General features: G+C 40.1%; 1 protein-coding gene across 2 annotated transcripts in view; it reads left to right on the top strand.

Annotated features, from left to right (window-relative positions):
* The window catches only part of dpp3 (dipeptidyl-peptidase 3), a 35908-nt gene extending 20185 nt beyond the window's left edge, over positions 1 to 15723 (top strand). The window contains exons 11-19 of one of the 2 annotated variants that reach the window (XM_034178091.1): positions 2811 to 3005; positions 5312 to 5424; positions 5553 to 5645; positions 7126 to 7185; positions 7300 to 7427; positions 8368 to 8488; positions 8930 to 9109; positions 11463 to 11625; positions 15532 to 15723. In XM_034178091.1, coding sequence (XP_034033982.1) covers positions 2811 to 3005; positions 5312 to 5424; positions 5553 to 5645; positions 7126 to 7185; positions 7300 to 7427; positions 8368 to 8488; positions 8930 to 9109; positions 11463 to 11625; positions 15532 to 15674 — 1196 coding nt within the window. In that variant the 3' untranslated portion in view covers positions 15675 to 15723. Of the gene's footprint in view, positions 1 to 2810; positions 3006 to 5311; positions 5425 to 5552; positions 5646 to 7125; positions 7189 to 7299; positions 7428 to 8367; positions 8489 to 8929; positions 9110 to 11462; positions 11626 to 15531 lie in introns of both variants that reach the window. The other variant, XM_034178092.1, reaches the window with a different exon arrangement.
* Positions 15724 to 17578: the final 1855 nt, after the last annotated feature.

Here is a 17578-nt window from a genome sequence, read left to right as displayed (position 1 = left end):
TCGAGGCACAAATCTGGGAAAGGGTACAGAAACATTTCTGCTGCTTTGAAGGTCACAATGAGCACAGTGGCCTCCGTCATCCATAAATAGAAAAAGTTCGGATCCACCAGGACTCGTCCTAGAGCTGGCCGCCCGTGTAAATTGAGCGATTGAGGGAGAAGGGCCTTAGTCAGGGAGGTGACCAAGAACCTGATGGTCACACTGTCAGCACTCCAACATTCCTCCTGAGAGAAGAGAACCTTCCAGGACAGCCATCTCTGCAGTAATCCACCAACCAGGCCTGTGGCCAGATGGAAGCCACTCCTTAGTAAAAAGCACATGGCAGATTGAACTCTTTGGCATGAATGCCAGGCGTCATGTTTGGAGGAAACCAGGCACTATCCCTACAGTGAAACATGGTGGCAGCATCATGCTGTGGGGAATATATATATATATATATATTTTTTTTTTTTTTTTTCCCAGTGGCAGCAACTGGGAGACTCGTCAGCATTAAGGGAAAGATGAATCCAGCAATGTACAGAAACATCCTGGATGAAAACCTGCTCCAGACCACTCTTGACCTCAAACTGGGGCAACTGTTCATCTTTCAACAGGATAATGACCCTAAGCACACAGCCAAGATATCAAAGGAGTGGCTTCAGGACAACTCTGTGAATATTCTTGAGTGGCCCAGACCTGAATCTGATCGCACATCTCTAGAGAGATCTGAAAATGGCTGTGCAGTGACGCTCCCCATCCAACCTGATGGAGCTTGAGAGGTGCTGCAAAGAGGAATGGGCAAAACTGCCCAAAGATAGGTGCACCAAGCTTCTGGCATCATATTCAAGAAGACTTGATGTTGTAATTGCTGTCAAAGGTGCATCAACAAAGTATTAGGCAATGGGTGTGAATACTTACTTACATTGATTTCTTCATTTTTTTTGTGTGTGTGTCGTCTTCTTCTTTGTCTTTCAGCTGTTCCCATTAGGGGTCGCCACAGCAGATCAGTCGTTTCCATCTCACCCTGTCCTCTGTATCTTCAACTGTCACACCAACCACCTGCATGTGCTCCCTCAGCACATCCATAAACCTCCTCTTTGGCCTCCCTCTTCTCCTCCTGCCTGGTGGCTCCATCCTCAGCATCCTTCTCCCTATATACTCTGGGTCCCTCCTCTGCACATGTCCAAACCATCTCAATCTCGCCTCTCTGACTTTGTCTCCAAACCGTCCCACCTGAGCTGTCCCTCTGATATGTTCATTCCTAATCTTGTCCATTCTTGTCCAAAGAGAATCTCAACATCTTCAGTTCTGCCTCCTGCCTTTTTGTTAGTGCCACTGTCTCTAAACCATACAACATAGCTGGTCTCACTACTGTCTTGTAATCTTTCCCCTTCACTCTTGCTGATATTCTTCGGTCACAAATCACTCCTGCCACCTTTCTCCACCCACTCCACCCTGCCTGCACTCTCTTCTTCACCTCTCTACCACACTCTCCATTACTTTGAACAGTTGACCCCAAATATTTAAACTCATCTACATTCACCACTTCTTCTCCTTGTAACTGCACTATTCCACTGGGCTCCCTCCCATTCACACACATGTACTCAGTCTTGCTTCTGCTGACTTTCATTCCCCTTCTCTCCAAAGCATATCTCCACTTCTCCAGACTAGACTCAACTTGCTCTCTACTCTCACTACAGATCACGTCATCTGCCAACATCATAGTCCATGGGGACTCCTGTCTGATCTCATCTGTCAACCTGTCCATCACCACTGCAAACAAGAAAGGACTCAGAGCTGATCCTTGGTGTAATCCCACCTCCACCTTGAATGAGTCTGTCATTCCGACTGCGCATCTCACCGCTGTCGCACTGTTCTTGTACATGTCCTGCACTACCCTAAACATACTTCTCTGCCACTCCAGACTTCCTCATACAATACCACAACTCTTCTCTTGGCACCCTATCATAAGCTTTTTCTAAGTGTGTACACACGCGCACACACACACACACACAATGTAACTCTTTCTGGCCTTCTCTGTACTTCTCCAACAGTATTCTCAGAGCAAACATTACATCTGTAGTGCTCTTTCTCGGCATGAAACCGTATTTTGTGTGTGTGTGTGGTTTTTTTTTTTTTTTTTTTTTTTTTTTTTTTTGTTGGTTTTGCTTGTTTTCAATTTTAATATATTTGCAACTATTTCAAAAACATTTTCATGTTCTCATTATGGTGTGTTGCTATTAGAATTTTGAGGGGGGAAAATGAATGTACTCCATTTTGGAATAAGGCTGTAACATAAAATGTGTAAAAAGTACACAATTGACCAAAATGTCAAACAGGTTAATGTGACCTTGAATTCAAGCTTCACTAAAAATGAATTCAAGTCATCACTAAAAATGATGATTGTTTCCTTTAAACTTGTGCTACAGAGGAAAATAACAGAAATTGTTACTGTCTAAATACTTGTGTACTTGGCCGTAATCTTGTGGAATACTCAGGTTGTTGGTATAATGTGGCATAAATTTGATGGCTATCAAGGGACTTACTGAATTTGAGACAATACTGTATATTTCAACCAGTCCAAAGATCACCATAATACAATGTCAGTGCACTCTGCTTATCCCTCAGTCTTTTATGAACAAGTGAGACAAGTGTGGTGACGTGAAGGACTGAGAATTTTATAGCCGTGTTCATATTATTGTACTATTGTGTATCGTTTTAAAGTGGCAATAAACTATATCTGGTCAGAGATTTTCTCTTCGATTTGTCATAAAAATGGTTTGTGTTGTGATTGCTTTGTCAAACTACATAACTGCGGACTTATGTTTTAGGTTTTGTTGCAATTGTGAACAAAGCAATGAGTGAGCGTTTTGCGAAGTTGGTGAGCTCAGCAGAAGTCTTGCTTCCTGAACTACCTTGGCCTAAAGAGTTTGAAAAGGACACTTTCCTGAAACCGGATTTCACCTCCCTGGACGTTCTTACCTTTGCTGGAAGTGGAATACCAGCTGGCATCAACATCCCCAATTGTACGTACAATGAGATGATTTGTGTAAACGACATGTTTCTCCTGAAGTGTTTTCTGGGTGGGGTGGTCAGTTCTGAAAATAACATTCAAAATGTTGTCCATATCCTAATAGGCAAGAACTGATTCAATTTTGTAGGTGAAAGTCAGGAATATTCTTGGAAAATTGGAAAAATCCCTGTCCATTAAACATTAAGCAAATTTAAAAAAAAAAAAATTAACTGTCAAAAAAAAGATCAGATTTCTTTCCATTTGAGAACATTGGGTAAGATGTTATCCTTTATCAACTCACAAGGTTTGATCCGGGTCTAATCTGGATTACAGATTTTGTGGCCATTTAAATTTAACAGTGGAAACCCCATCTAATGTATATTTTACATTATATCATAATCAAACGTGTCCCAATCACTCTCATATTTGAAAGTGAGATGCAAACTGGCACTCACTATTGCCTGACAAGGTTTGATCCAGCTCTAATCTGGATTGTATATTTTGATGACATTTGAATTTAATATTGGAAAGCCGATTTGGTGTACATTTTGTATTATATCTCAATCAAAAGTGCCTCAATCACTCTCATTTTTGTGTTATGGATTTACCTAAATGGTAAATGGACTGCATTTATATAGCACTTTTCCATCTGCATCAGATGCTTAAAGCGCTTTACACATCGATGCCTCACATTCACCCTGATGTCAGGCTGCTGCTATGCAAGGTGCCCACGACACACCGGGAGCAACTTGGGGATTAAGGACCTTGCACAAGGGCCCTTAGTGATTTTCCAGTTAGGCTGGGATTTGAACCGAGGATTCTCGGGTCTCAAGCCCAACGCTTATCCACTAGACCATCACCTCCCCAGACTAGACTTACACCACTAAAATTGGATGTAGGCTCCAATTTTATGTCTTTGTCTATCTTCCAGTTATCAGTTGTAAACTAGTTGCAAAAATACAATGACAAATTGTGCATAGCAGAGATAACCAATGTTCTGTGAAAATTATCTGAAAAAGAATTCAGGAACCAAAAAAGTTGGGGGGACCTGACAACACCACAAAAAAACCCTTTTGATTTCAAGTGCATGAACTAAATACATACTCCTGACATTTGATCATATCTAATTTATTTTATGAAAAGCCACTTCTAACAGGACTTTGACCTTGCAGATTTTTGCCAGGGTAAAAACTTATCGTATTGGAAACTAGCATTGGTGGAGGTTTGCACTCTATAAGCGCTGTGCTCTATGTTTATGTTTTTCACCAAAACTATCCAAGAAAAATCCACAATTTGAACTTATTTTATTTTCGTAACAATTCTGTGAATAATTTTGAGTAAGTTTTATCAAGATTCTGAGTGTTTTCAGACATGACCTATATGACCACACTTACACAGGGAACTGATTCTCACTGAAATCCATCTAATTAAACATTCTTGGAAAACAAGACCATGAGGCATTATCAAAAGTTCGGTCATGTCATTCCCCTTCCCAGGCTTCAGTTTGTTGGCAGAAAATGTACAAATAAGTTGCCAGTCAAAAAATAAAACTGAGAATGCACACAAACATTTATTAGTGTGTGCATTTGGGCTCTATAAAATTTCTTTAAGGTGAGATTACAACAATCTGGTTATGTTCGACTCCTAAGAATTACAGGAACAAAATTAAGTAGTTTCATCACATTTTAATGTTTTGTTTTCTTTCCCTTTAGTGCCTAACTGCTTCACCAACCACTCTTGGTAAAGACACAAACTCTCAAAGAAATACAGTATAGCTTTTTATTGACAACATCATATTGAATACTATTTTTGTTATATTGGTTAAAAGTAATTGGACTCCACTGATCGGCATTATATTCTTCAGTCTGTGTGCCGCTGTACTCTGAGCTGGGTTCATTTTTGTGATTTCAACACTTTACCGCCAACAAACAAAATGTCAACATTTAAATGAAACTTTAAGATTGATTAAAACTGGAGAGATGCAGAGAGAAATTGAGCTGAAATGGCACTAAAACATACCATGTGGCTGCACCACTCAGTCCCACAACTCCACATGACTGCCTCGGCCACTTTTCATTCCCTCGCTGTGTTGGTGCCCAGCACTGACACCAGATGGAGTGTCTAATGGAGACCAAATTATCGAGAGCAGATCAGGGTTCACAAATGCTGTTAGTACTTGCAGCTGGGACAATCCTACTTAATGTACACTTTAAAGGTATTTTTGGTGAGGCGGGATGCTGGGCTGTGCAGCGAAAGGGAAAATCCTGTAAGATGCAGTGTTATATGTCATAACTATTTGTGTGTTTTACCTGTACATAGATGATGACATCAGACAGTCAGAGGGTTTTAAAAATGTCTCACTGGGCAATGTGCTAACTGTAGCCTATACAACAAAAAAGGAAAAACTCACCTTTCTGGAAGAAGAGGACAAGGTAAAATGCACAACCCAGATTTTTTTTTTTTCCTCCTTCTGCCAAACTCAAATATTTATACATTATTCTGCAATCAGTTGACTTTTGTTTTAAAAATATATAATTGTTTTTATTCTTTGTTTTTGTAGGATCTGTTCATAAAGTGGAAGGACTCGTCGTTTGAGGTTCAGGTTGGACTACATGAGTTGTTGGGCCATGGTAGCGGCAAGTTGTTCATAAAGGTAGCTCAAACACAGTGCGCTTAATGTTAACTACAGACAGCTAACCTCATTTTATAGTCAGTGATTTGTAGATAGTGATACTGGTTTCATATTATTTGTATTGGATAAAATAATCATTTTTCTCACTTTGGTTTTGGTTTGGATGCATTCCATGTTTACACATTACTTTCTCATTATTTCTTAAGTTTAAAGTAGACCTGCATTGAAATAAATGTGGTCAGATCTCAGAAAGAAATAGCTGATATGTATTTATAAGACCCTTATTAATGCAGTAAAGTAAATCTGTAAGCCCAAATTTGTAATTCAGCGGAGAAATCTTCATTTAAAAATGACAAATTTGCAGCTAAAATTTGGCCCTCAGTGAAAACTGTTTGTACATCCGGGTCATTGCAGTGACATCCGGCAGAAGATGGAGCGCTCCGGCCTTCAGTCCGATCCCGCATTGAAATTGATTTTATCTGTTAGTAATGTTACTGTTATACACATCCTGGTTTCAGCATCCAAAAGTAAGCTGCAATGAATGTGAGATACAGCTCTGCGTGCTCATATCAGTGGCGACATCGACAGCGGGCGACGTTCTTCCCCGACGCCTCGCTCTCTGCCTCCGCTGCGCTTACTGTGTCTGCAGGCTCGGTAATCGCCGAAGCGGGCCACTCACATCGCCCCCATGTCTGCTGTGTAGCTGGCACCACGTCTCTGTCTACTGAATGGAGGTGCAGCCAATTTGGCAAAAGTCCAGAGACTACGCTCGCTGTTTTGATGCAGAGCGGCCGGTGACACCTGTTGCTGCAAGGTCAGACTTTTCGCAGCGCCGCACGTCTTGGTAATCAGAGCCGCAGAGTTCCATGGTCGCTGAGAGAGGTTTATATTTTTTTAATGACTTGAATTCTTTGCGGGTCCCGCCTCCGTACCCCGCGAAGGTAACACCAGAGGCGAAAGACAGTAGATTTTCAATGCGACACTACTCAATCAAACGGGCGTATGGAAAAAGTCCCCCAAAATAATTTTCAAGTACAAATAAAAGAAATGTGTACTCACCAAACGTGCCTCAAGACAATATGAAGTTTTAAAAAAAGTAGATCCTTCCGTATAAGACAAGAAAAAGGTGCAGATGCAACGACGTAAATCCACAAATTACAGTTGGCGCGCGCAATGCATGCCGGGATAGGGTCTTTTCCCTGACGTCTCAGCTGCGTCCAGGATGCGATGACAGTTTTGCGGAGGGCTAAATTTTAGCTGTAAATTTGTCATTTTTAAATGAATATTTCTCCGTTGAATGACAGATCTGGGCTTGCAGATTTACTTTACTACATTCAGAAGGATCTTATGTGTAAATATAAGTCATTTTTTGGTCCAAAGATCTGACTGCATTTATTTCAGTGCAGGTCTACTTTAAAGTGGTAACATTGAGTCACAAAAAACTGTTGTGGGTTGGGATGTCAATATTCTGAAATCTGAAATGTCATGTTTTCTTCTACAGGATGACAAGGGCAAGTTCAACTTTGACCAGAACAAGGTGGTTAATCCTGAGACTGGAGAACTGGTGAGTGTGTCTCTGTGTGTGTTTTGCTTTCTTGTGTTTTTCAGAAATAAGGCCAACTGTAACTGCATTCATTCATTGTAAAGAGATACCTGACTGTGTGGGTTGATCTTCAAGGTGTCAAGTTGGTATGAGAGCAGCGAGACGTGGGACAGTAAATTCTCCACCATTGCTTCAACCTATGAAGAATGCCGTGCAGAATGTGTTGGCCTGTACCTCTGTCTGAACAACCAGGTACTCAGGTATGTCATATTTGTTGTAATCTATCAGTTGTTTTGACATAGTTGTCCAGAACTGTTTGCTTGAGCTTTCATCCTCAAAAACAGAGGCAGTTTTTCCCTTACCACTGTTGCTCAGGGGAATTGGTAAAAGTCAGACCCCACCCTTGTGAAGAACCTTGACACAACTTATGTTGTGATTTGGCGGTCTATAAATAAATAAATTGAAAATGAATGACTTGACTGGCTTATAGACTATTGCACCTTAGTGGTGCGAGAGCAGGAAATGCTCTACCACCTACTGTATTATTGTGTAACTTGGCGACGCAACAAATAAGCCTCCTGTGATCACAACCCCTGAGTTGGTGCACATAATTCAACAAATTCAGTCATGTGTTGCTGAATTGCTTCCATGATCTAATACTCTTTCTTGTGTTTCTGTTTGGGAATTGACTTTGGGGAAGATTTGATTCTAAGAATTTTTAAATACTGTAAAATGGAAACTAACCGAAGATCCCAAAGAACACACTTTTGTCATCACTGTGTTGTAGAGGAAAACAGATGTTAAAAAAAAAAAATTATATATTAGGCAGCTTGATCATGTCCCATGTTAAACACTTGTTTGTGAAAAGGAGGCCTTGGCTGGTTTGGATTAAAAGTCAACACTTGAGTGCAGGATGAGCCAGTGAGAGAACAACACTCCATGCATACTGACTATAAAAATCAAACACATCACAAAATGGAGTAATAAGAGACAAGTGGTTATTTCCCTGGACCCTCAAACATGTCAGAAACTGTTGCTCACTCTACCCCCCCCCCCAAAAAAAAATCTTCAATGTTAAAGGGGTACATTAGTTTGAAACCTTTACACAAGGTACCATAACAATATGAGGCATATTGTATATTGCTGTGACTGAAATCTGTGAGACCAACAACTTAACTGCTGACTTTTTGTCTGTTTCAGTGTTTTTGGCCATGATGGTCAGGAGGCAGAGGAGGTGGTGTATGTGAACTGGCTCAGTATGGTCAGAGCTGGACTGCTGGGCCTGGAATTTTACACACCCGAGAACAAGAGCTGGAGACAGGTAACCTGGAGTGGCTTCACTCACTGAGATGCATTCTCTGTAACACGCTGTCTCTGGCACTTTTCACTTGGGCTTGTTTTCAGCATGTAAGAATAATAATGAATCATAACTTTGATTTATACAGGGAACCTGCCAAACTGTGTTTATAAGACACCACTAACCAGCTGGTTCTTACAACCTTACTGGCTCAGGTTTCTGTCTCTATTTCTTTGTCATGCAGTTTGCACTTAGTCTGTCTGTGTTTATGCAAGGGTCGGGTTTATATATATATATATATATATATATATATATATATATATATATATATATATATATATATATATATATATATATATATATATATATATATATATATATATATATATATATATATATATATATATATATATATATATATATACAGACCCACACAATCTTTTAATGCATGTGTGTCTGTCACAGGCCCACATGCAGGCTCGTTTCGTGATACTACGTGTGCTTCTGGATGCTGGGGAGGGCCTGGTGACCCTGAAAGAAGTAACAGGACAGGATGGCAAGCCTGATGCTCGAATAACACTGAACCGAAGCAAGATACGCACTGTTGGCAAAAATGCCATCCACAAGTTTCTTTGTAAATTGCAGGTAAAGTAGCATCTCCCCCCAACTGAAGATCTGCTGTGTGCATAGATGGTCCTTTTTCAACCAAGCAGTTCTAGGAACTAATCAGGAATAAGTCCCTTTTCCTGTTTGTATTTCTACCACATTTGAAGAGCCATACATGCCATATCCATGCATTGAAACGCCACTCCTCGAGCATCCATCCACCCCTTTTTAACACCCACCTTCAATACATTTTTTTTAATTAAAGTTGATTCAATGCCCACTCTAATAAATTAATTTCATTACACAACACATTGTGTAAAAAAAAAAAAAAAAAGTTCTCACAACGTTTCCGCCTTCTGCAGCTTACATGTGACGATGTCATCACTGTGCGCTGGCAATAGTCATATGACAGTGATGTCAATTTGAGAGTTTCCAGGATTTGAGGTGTGCACAAGGCTGAACACATCTGGCACTAAATGAGCGAGTTATTTGTGGTTATGTTTTTAATGGAATCAAATATTTTATTGAAACACCTGCCTTAAATAAGTACCGGACATTATGTGCATTAAAATGATTACTTTTGGACAAGTTGGTCTTTTTTTCTAAGTCCGCTGCGGGGTGGTACCTTACAATCCTAAAGCCCGATTTATGCTTCTCCAGCTCCATATATCTCTGGCCATGCAATGACGTCGACGTGCGCATTACCCTTTAAAGTTCTCTGTCACATCTTTATGCAATTTACAGCAGGAACAGTGGCTTTTCTAGATTAATTTGTTCCTCAATCACCTCCACTTGTTTATCATCAACCTCCAGATAGCGCTGAAATGATTAGTCGAGTAATTAGAATAATTTATTACAAAAAATGTTCGAAGCAAATTCTGTGCCTCGAAGCTTCGTTTAACGTTGTAGTACATATGCCAGGCCTGTGTGTGGTGCTGTAACGTCCCCAGAAAACAAAAAGAGTAGAGCATGTGCACAGCCTCTGTAAGAGCTAATCACATTAGCACCAAAGCTACAGCTTTCCAATGTGACAAATAGCTTACTGTGCATTTAAAGTGAAACAGTGTGTTTGTGTGTTTTTAAAAACAGTTTCATCCACTGTCTGCCTTCCGCTCTACGTGAGGAATGGCGATTTGCACGGTGGCCAGCTGCTGCCTCTCTCTACCTGGTGTGAGAGGCTCACACCAGCCCCAGCCACACTGACAGTCTGTGAAAGAAAGAAAGAACTCCACTCTTTCTTTGTGTTTTGCTCAGACTCGCACTGTTTTGCTTTTTGGGCAACACACAACACTTCACAAACATGGTAGCTTAAATAAAATAATAATAATAAAAAAAAAAAAAAAACTAACTGCGAGGCTTACATGTTCAGCCTCCAGCTGAAATGCATCTGCTGAACTGCAGAGAAAGAGGGATTAAAAAAAATCACACAGGAATCCAGTCCACCAACCTTTAAAAAAATTAAAAATGGTTAAATTTTACAAGTTGAGGGAAAACAAAAAACAGAGAGCCACATCCCATCACCATTTCAGCAAAATGTCAAGACTTTGGCCTGACTTTGGCTGAGCTCCTGACACCGGGAAAGATCTAAGACTTGTAAAGATGTGAAAAAATAAATAATTACCCAGGAAAACAGAAAGGGATAGACTAAATTCGACAATCTGCGTGATGGCGCAGCAACATTGTGCCATTGCTTAGGGAGGGCCCTGGACTGTTGATGTTTAAAAATGCAAAAGTACTTTTTATCCGATTACTCAATTAATCGCCAGAATAATCGATAGAATACTCGATTACTTAAAATAATTGATAGCTGAACGTGATCCATGATTGAAATATAATCAGCATGTGCACTCCAAAAACTTTCAAAATATGACGGGAGAGGAACGAGTGAAAGTGGAAAAAGTGACAAATCAGCATTTTGTTAATGATCACTGGCCTTGAATTATACCCTGTCTCGTTTAGATCCTGTGTCTGGGCGAACTTTTAATCAAGGAAATACGGTGCCCTTTCCTCAAATCGGCGAGTGTCAGTGCTGAACTTTTTTTCGTACCTCTGTTACTGGGCACACCCAGACTGCTCTGTCCTGTACATGTGAGGGGGTTTTAATGAAACAGAGCATTTTGTCCGATGTGAGCCAAAGTCTGTTATACAAAATCAGTTACATACAGTGTTTATTACATAGAAAACCATACAAAAGCATTTATACTGTTGCTTTTGTCCAGTGAGTGCGAGTATTCAGTTTATATGATGATGGTTTAGGCAAGTTTTACTGTATAGAATTTTCAGTATTTTCTTAGATGTTGTCAAAAACTGATTTGTTTTGATTTATTTTTTCTGAGTGTATATTGCATGCTTTGAAAAAAAATGCTGCAAACCTCTTTCTACCAATCTGTAGGTCTTCAAATCAACAGCAGATGTGGAAGGAGGCAGGGCTCTCTATGATGAACACTCCACAGTCAGTGACAGCGGTGCGCACAACTTCCTGCGTCTCCGTGAGACAGTACTGCTGAGAAAAGAAGAGCGCAAGCTGTTTGTCCAGGCCAACACGAAAGTCACTGGTATGTGGACGTGCCTGTTGTGGGGTGTGGGCAAATACTACACATACTCTGACTGCATTTTTCACAGGTTACACTACAACAATCCTCCAGTCACCTGGCAAATGAACTTTGAAGTTCATTTGTCATAGTTAATTCTTATAAAAAAAAAATCTTAGGGTAAATTTCGGTTGTTGAAGCTGCAGTTCCTTCAATTTCAATTTGCAATTCATTTTCATTTTATATAGCGCCAAATCACAACAAAATTGCCTCAAGGTGCTTCACACAAGTAAGGTCTAACCTTACCAACCCCCAGAGCATACAGGCGACAGTGGTAAGGAAAAACTCCCTCCAATGATGTTGAGGATGAAACCTCAAGCAGACTAGACTCAAAGGGGTGACCCTCTGGAGCCAGCTTCAATTGGCCTTGATTGGCCTATTGAAGCTGGCTCCAAAAGCAAGGAGGCTCCCATTCAAGTCCGTGTTAATGTCTGACATTCTGGTAGATTATGGAATTACAGAACTGCTATAATGAAAAGTGTTAACGTTTTATTGTTTTTTTAAAACTTTGTAGAACAAATGTAAACACCAAACTCTAAAAAAGTAAAAAAAAAAAAAAAAAAAAATTCACCGGCATGTGCAGGCAAACTTTGATATAAACTGAACAGAACAGTGCAGGCTGATTTGACTCCCCATATTCATAGGTATTAAAGGCACTGCGCTGCGGTGGTTTGAATCATATTTGTCTAATAGATTACAATTTGTTCATGTAAATGGGGAATCTTCTTCACAGACTAAAGTTAATTATGGAGTTCCACAAGGTTCTGTGCTAGGACCAATTTTATTCACTTTATACATGCTTCCCTTAGGCAGTATTATTAGATGGTATTGCTTAAATTTTCATTGTTACGCAGATGATACCCAGCTTTATCTATCCATGAAGCCAGAGGGGACACACCAATTAGCTAAACTGCAGGATTGTCTTACAGACATAAAGACATGGATGACCTCTAATTTCCTGCTTTTAAACTCAGATAAAACTGAAGTTATTGTACTTGGCCCCACAAATCTTAGAAACATGGTGTCTAACCAGATCCTTACTCTGGATGGCATTACCCTGACCTCTAGTAATACTGTGAGAAATCTTGGAGTCATTTTTGATCAGGATATGTCATTCAAAGCGCATATTAAACAAATATGTAGGACTTCTTTTTTGCATTTACGCAGTATCTCTAAAATCAGAAAGGTCTTGTCTCAGAGTGATGCTGAAAAACTAATTCATGCATTTATTTCCTCTAGGCTGGACTATTGTAATTCATTATTATCAGGTTGTCCTAAAAGTTCCCTAAAAAGCCTTCAGTTAATTCAAAATGCTGCAGCTAGAGTACTGACGGGGACTAGGAGAGAGCATATCTCACCCATATTGGCCTCTCTTCATTGGCTTCCTGTTAATTCTAGAATAGAATTTAAAATTCTTCTTCTTACTTATAAGGTTTTGAATAATCAGGTCCCATCTTATCTTAGGGACCTCGTAGTACCATATCACCCCAATAGAGCACTTCGCTCTCAGACTGCAGGCTTACTTGTAGTTCCTAGGGTTTGTAAGAGTAGAATGGGAGGCAGAGCCTTCAGCTTTCAGGCTCCTCTCCTGTGGAACCAGCTCCCAATTCAGATCAGGGAGACAGACACCCTCTCTACTTTTAAGATTAGGCTTAAAACTTTCCTTTTTGCTAAAGCTTATAGTTAGGGCTGGATCAGGTGACCCTGAACCATCCCTTAGTTATGCTGCTATAGACGTAGACTGCTGGGGGGTTCCCATGATGCATTGTTTCTTTCTCTTTTTGCTCTGTATGCACCACTCTGCATTTAATCATTAGTGATCGATCTCTGCTCCCCTCCACAGCATGTCTTTTTCCTGGTTCTCTCCCTCAGCCCCAACCAGTCCCAGCAGAAGACTTCCCCTCCCTGAGCCTGGTTCTGCTGGAGGTTTCTTCCTGTTAAAAGGGAGTTTTTCCTTCCCACTGTAGCCAAGTGCTTGCTCACAGGGGGTCATTTTGACCGTTGGGGTTTTACATAATTATTGTATGGCCTTGCCTTACAATATAAAGCGGCTTGGGGCAACTGTTTGTTGTGATTTGGCGCTATATAAAAAAATTGATTGATTGATTGATTTTTTTTGAAAATAATTAGAATAAAATAAGAGGTAACTCACTTTGACATAAATAAAACATGGCTGTAGCCTAATAACTTTGAAAAATAACATAAAAATCAGCTAGTTTGTATTTTTATTATGACTCGAGTTCATTTTAACGTGATGGAAGTCATCCTGTTTTTTTTCCTCCTCAGTCACATTTTGTGATTGAACATAAACAACTGCATCAGCTCAAGATCTAAAATAAATACCTTTGGTTAAATAACCTATTACATTTCAGAGTTCTCACCTGCTTAATGTGATTTCTGCTTTTGAACATCACGGCAGAATGTCTCCACATCAGAGTATGTGTGATTTTTATTCAGTTCATTCACGTTCTCACTTTTTTTTTAAAGGAATTTTGTCCATTTCTTTTGTTTGTGATGTTTAATGCAGAAATTGACATCAGTGTCATCTCAGAAATTCAGTATAATTGTCACCGACATGCGCACATCGTGTGAACAGGATGGTACTATCAGTACTGCACCGGTATTGAAAGTGGAGCAAGAAATAAGGAGACTCCACAGTTTGTTTGTTTTTTTGTTTGTTTGTTTTTCTTAACATGTTGCTTCACAGTCGGATTAAAATCCCCCCTCTGTCTCACGTGCACTGATGTTCTCACCCTCACTCAGCAGAATGAAACCTCTGAGTCAAAACAAAGTTGTAGCCATTATGAAGACACTCCGTGTCGATTAGTTGCCTGTAAAGGTGCTACATTACGTCACAGTGTCACTCAGTCTGAAATCCTCTGAGATTTTCAAAATAAAAGATGCCACACAGGAAGAGAAAAAGATTCACAGACAGAGTTTTTAAGGTACAGGGAGGCCCTATGGAGGACTTAAAGAGCCAGATGCGGCTCCGGAGCCGTGGGTTGCCGACCCGTCCTAGAAAAACCTGTAAGATTTTGACTCACTCACCACTAATTCTCTTCAGAGCTGGTATACCAACAAAGTACCATTGTGATTACCTAATCTATCCAGCAGAAATGGGCCACCAATTAATCACTTTGCAGATCTTTCTGGTCTATAGCGCTGTAGCGATTTACTCTGGTTTTAGAGATTGCCGTATCTTCCCGTTTTCTGGTTGTAACTTTCTCAAAACCTGTGTGTGTGAGAGACTAACTGCTGTTGCTGGCAACCTCTCATTACTTCTTATTCCAGTCTTTATTGGCAGTTGGGTAGAGCATTACCACCACCTACTGTAGACAGGAAAATCCACAGCCAGTCACCAGCAAAAAGATCCCTAGCTAGTTTGAGCAGCGCTATGATGTAAACGCTTATGCACAAGTACATGAAATTCTCTGGCATGCGCTTGAGTTTGACAGTCAAATGGGGCCAGTGATTTGTTGCAGCCCACGCAAGATGGGCTTTTTACAGCTATGCAGCTTCCACAAGTGACAGCTACTTTTCATTTTGATGTCAATCGGTGTAAAGAGGATTTCAAGTAATACAGCCAAGAAATGCCTAAGAAAGGAGCTTCTACTATACCTTTAATTCATCACGTCAGCAAAGTTTAAAAAAAGCACTCATTAAATGTTTTAGTAGTTGTTGATGTGCTATCAGTTGATGTCTCTTGTGCTGGGCATGACATTTTTGAATGAGATTGGCTAAATTATGTGCCATGTGAGAAGAACCTGTTTCCTCTGTGGTCAGCCGTTCTAAAGTGTAATGTGCGTGGTGAACAGACTGTTTCTGTCAGGGCCCAGTAATTCTTTTGTCTTCTCCGACTGTGGTTTCCAGGGGACAGTGTGGAGCTAGTGGAGTACGAAGGCAGTGCAGCGGGTTTGATTTGTTCCTTCACCGAGCGCTTCCAAGATGATGCAGAACAGCTCGAGAACAACCTTCTGCAGCTGAGTAAAAAGGATGCCCCCTGCTGGTGTTAATGGACAGTTGCTGTCTTTGAAAATGCCAATGGAAATGTGGTTTTTGATAACCGTTTTAGAAAGTAAACATTTTTGTTCAATGGTGTGAAAAGCAAAACCTGAAGACACTTAAATAAAACAAGTTGTGCTCTTTGAAATTAACCTGGAAGATCAGAGCAGAATTAAATCAAACATCTGGTCTGTTTTTTACAACACGATTAAATGCAGTGAAGTATGTTCAAAAGCGATGTTGACCAGTCAGACATTTGTAAAACATGCTTTGCCCTGCGTCAGATATTTATAATTGGCATACAAATTACATTAATCCATACTGCTAGACAATAAATGGGTGTTTTTTTGGGGTGTTTTTTTTTGTAAAAGACTGTAGTTTGTCTTGAATAACTTAAGTAGGACAACATTCGCCCTATTGAGATATCCCATAATCCCTTGTGCGTCAGAGGCACTGCAATCAAAACATAGAGAAACCACATCACAACAGTTGCAAATGAATCAAAATGTTTTTTATGCCTTTCATAATATTTATAAAAGACTGCATGCATGAGACCCTGAAAACTTGCTCAAACAAATATTCCATATATTCTGTGTCTGCTATCTTCAACCTGCGTGGAATTTAATAAACGCAAACAGAATTTCAGACATCTTATATGTATTACCTTGGAACAAACAGTGCTGTAAAGGACAATAAGCAGGACGTTAAAGAGCAAACTTTCCCCCAGAATGACATGAAGAAGAAGCGATCACAGCTCACGGCAGTTGTCATTGAGAAACAACCTGAGATTCTTGCGTGTATACATAAAGCAAACAATAACATCTAAAAACCCAGATAATATATTCACGAGAGTTTTAGGCACAATGGGCCTCATGTATCAACGTGCGTACGGCGATATTTGAGCGTATATGGGGTGTACGCCAAAACGGCTGCGCTACTTGGCATTTACCAATGTGGTCGTTGGCGTATGCTGCGCTGAAAATAAACACCAGGTCGAGAGGTGACGTAAATTATACACCAAAATGATCCAGCGCTGGAATCCACATAAAAATGAAACTGATCAACATGATAAACAGTGCCATCATACAAATCAATGCATATGTTACATAAATAACACTTTCCTGATTATACTACATAATAATCAATACAAATCCCGCTTTTGCGGAATTGCTGGTCTATCGAGCACGATCCGTGGCCACAGCGCAGACTGCAAAGAAAGCGCTGCTCGCCTTTTTCTCCAGACTTCGAGCCTGGAGCCAGAGCAGCGCTGAGCTTAACTTTATGTGGTGTGATCGTTTTAGACAATGAAATTGATAATTACAACTGTAGTGTTGTCATTCCCTTCGCCCGTGCTGCCATCAGGTTTTGTCTTCTCCATTCGTTTGTCACAATAAAATAAAGAAATACATCTTAAGAATAAAGAAATCTGAAAAATTAGGCGTGTCTTATTAATTGAGCGAGCAAATATCCACGTCAAGAATTATTGACGTGAAAAGAGAATACAGTGATCCCTCGCTATAACGCGGTTCACCTTTCGCGGCCTCGCCATTTCACTGAGTTTTTAGTCCAATTTTGCATGCGTTTTTTTAGTGTTCTGCTTGTCTGTTTATAAGAATCTTCTCGCCCAGAAAAAAAAAGAGCGCCAACAACTACTCTAAACTGTGTTTGTCACTCGGAAACAGACACCTGCAGCCAGGTGTGAGTGGAAAAAGGCGCGGCGTCAGGACGAAGAGGCGCGATCTGTGAAATACTGGTCAGTCACTATTAATAATTTCTTATGTGTCCAACCTCGTACGTTGATCGTTAAAATTAAATTCGTTAGTTCTAAAAGCCATCATAATTATTTATAGGAAAACGTTATATTTTTATTTCTCAAACAAATGTTTGGGCCTGAAAACAGGTTGGTCTTATTTTT

This window comes from Thalassophryne amazonica, chromosome 9, assembly GCF_902500255.1.
Source record: "Thalassophryne amazonica chromosome 9, fThaAma1.1, whole genome shotgun sequence".
NCBI lineage: Eukaryota > Metazoa > Chordata > Actinopteri > Batrachoidiformes > Batrachoididae > Thalassophryne > Thalassophryne amazonica.
This window is presented reverse-complemented; position numbering and strand designations above follow the sequence as displayed.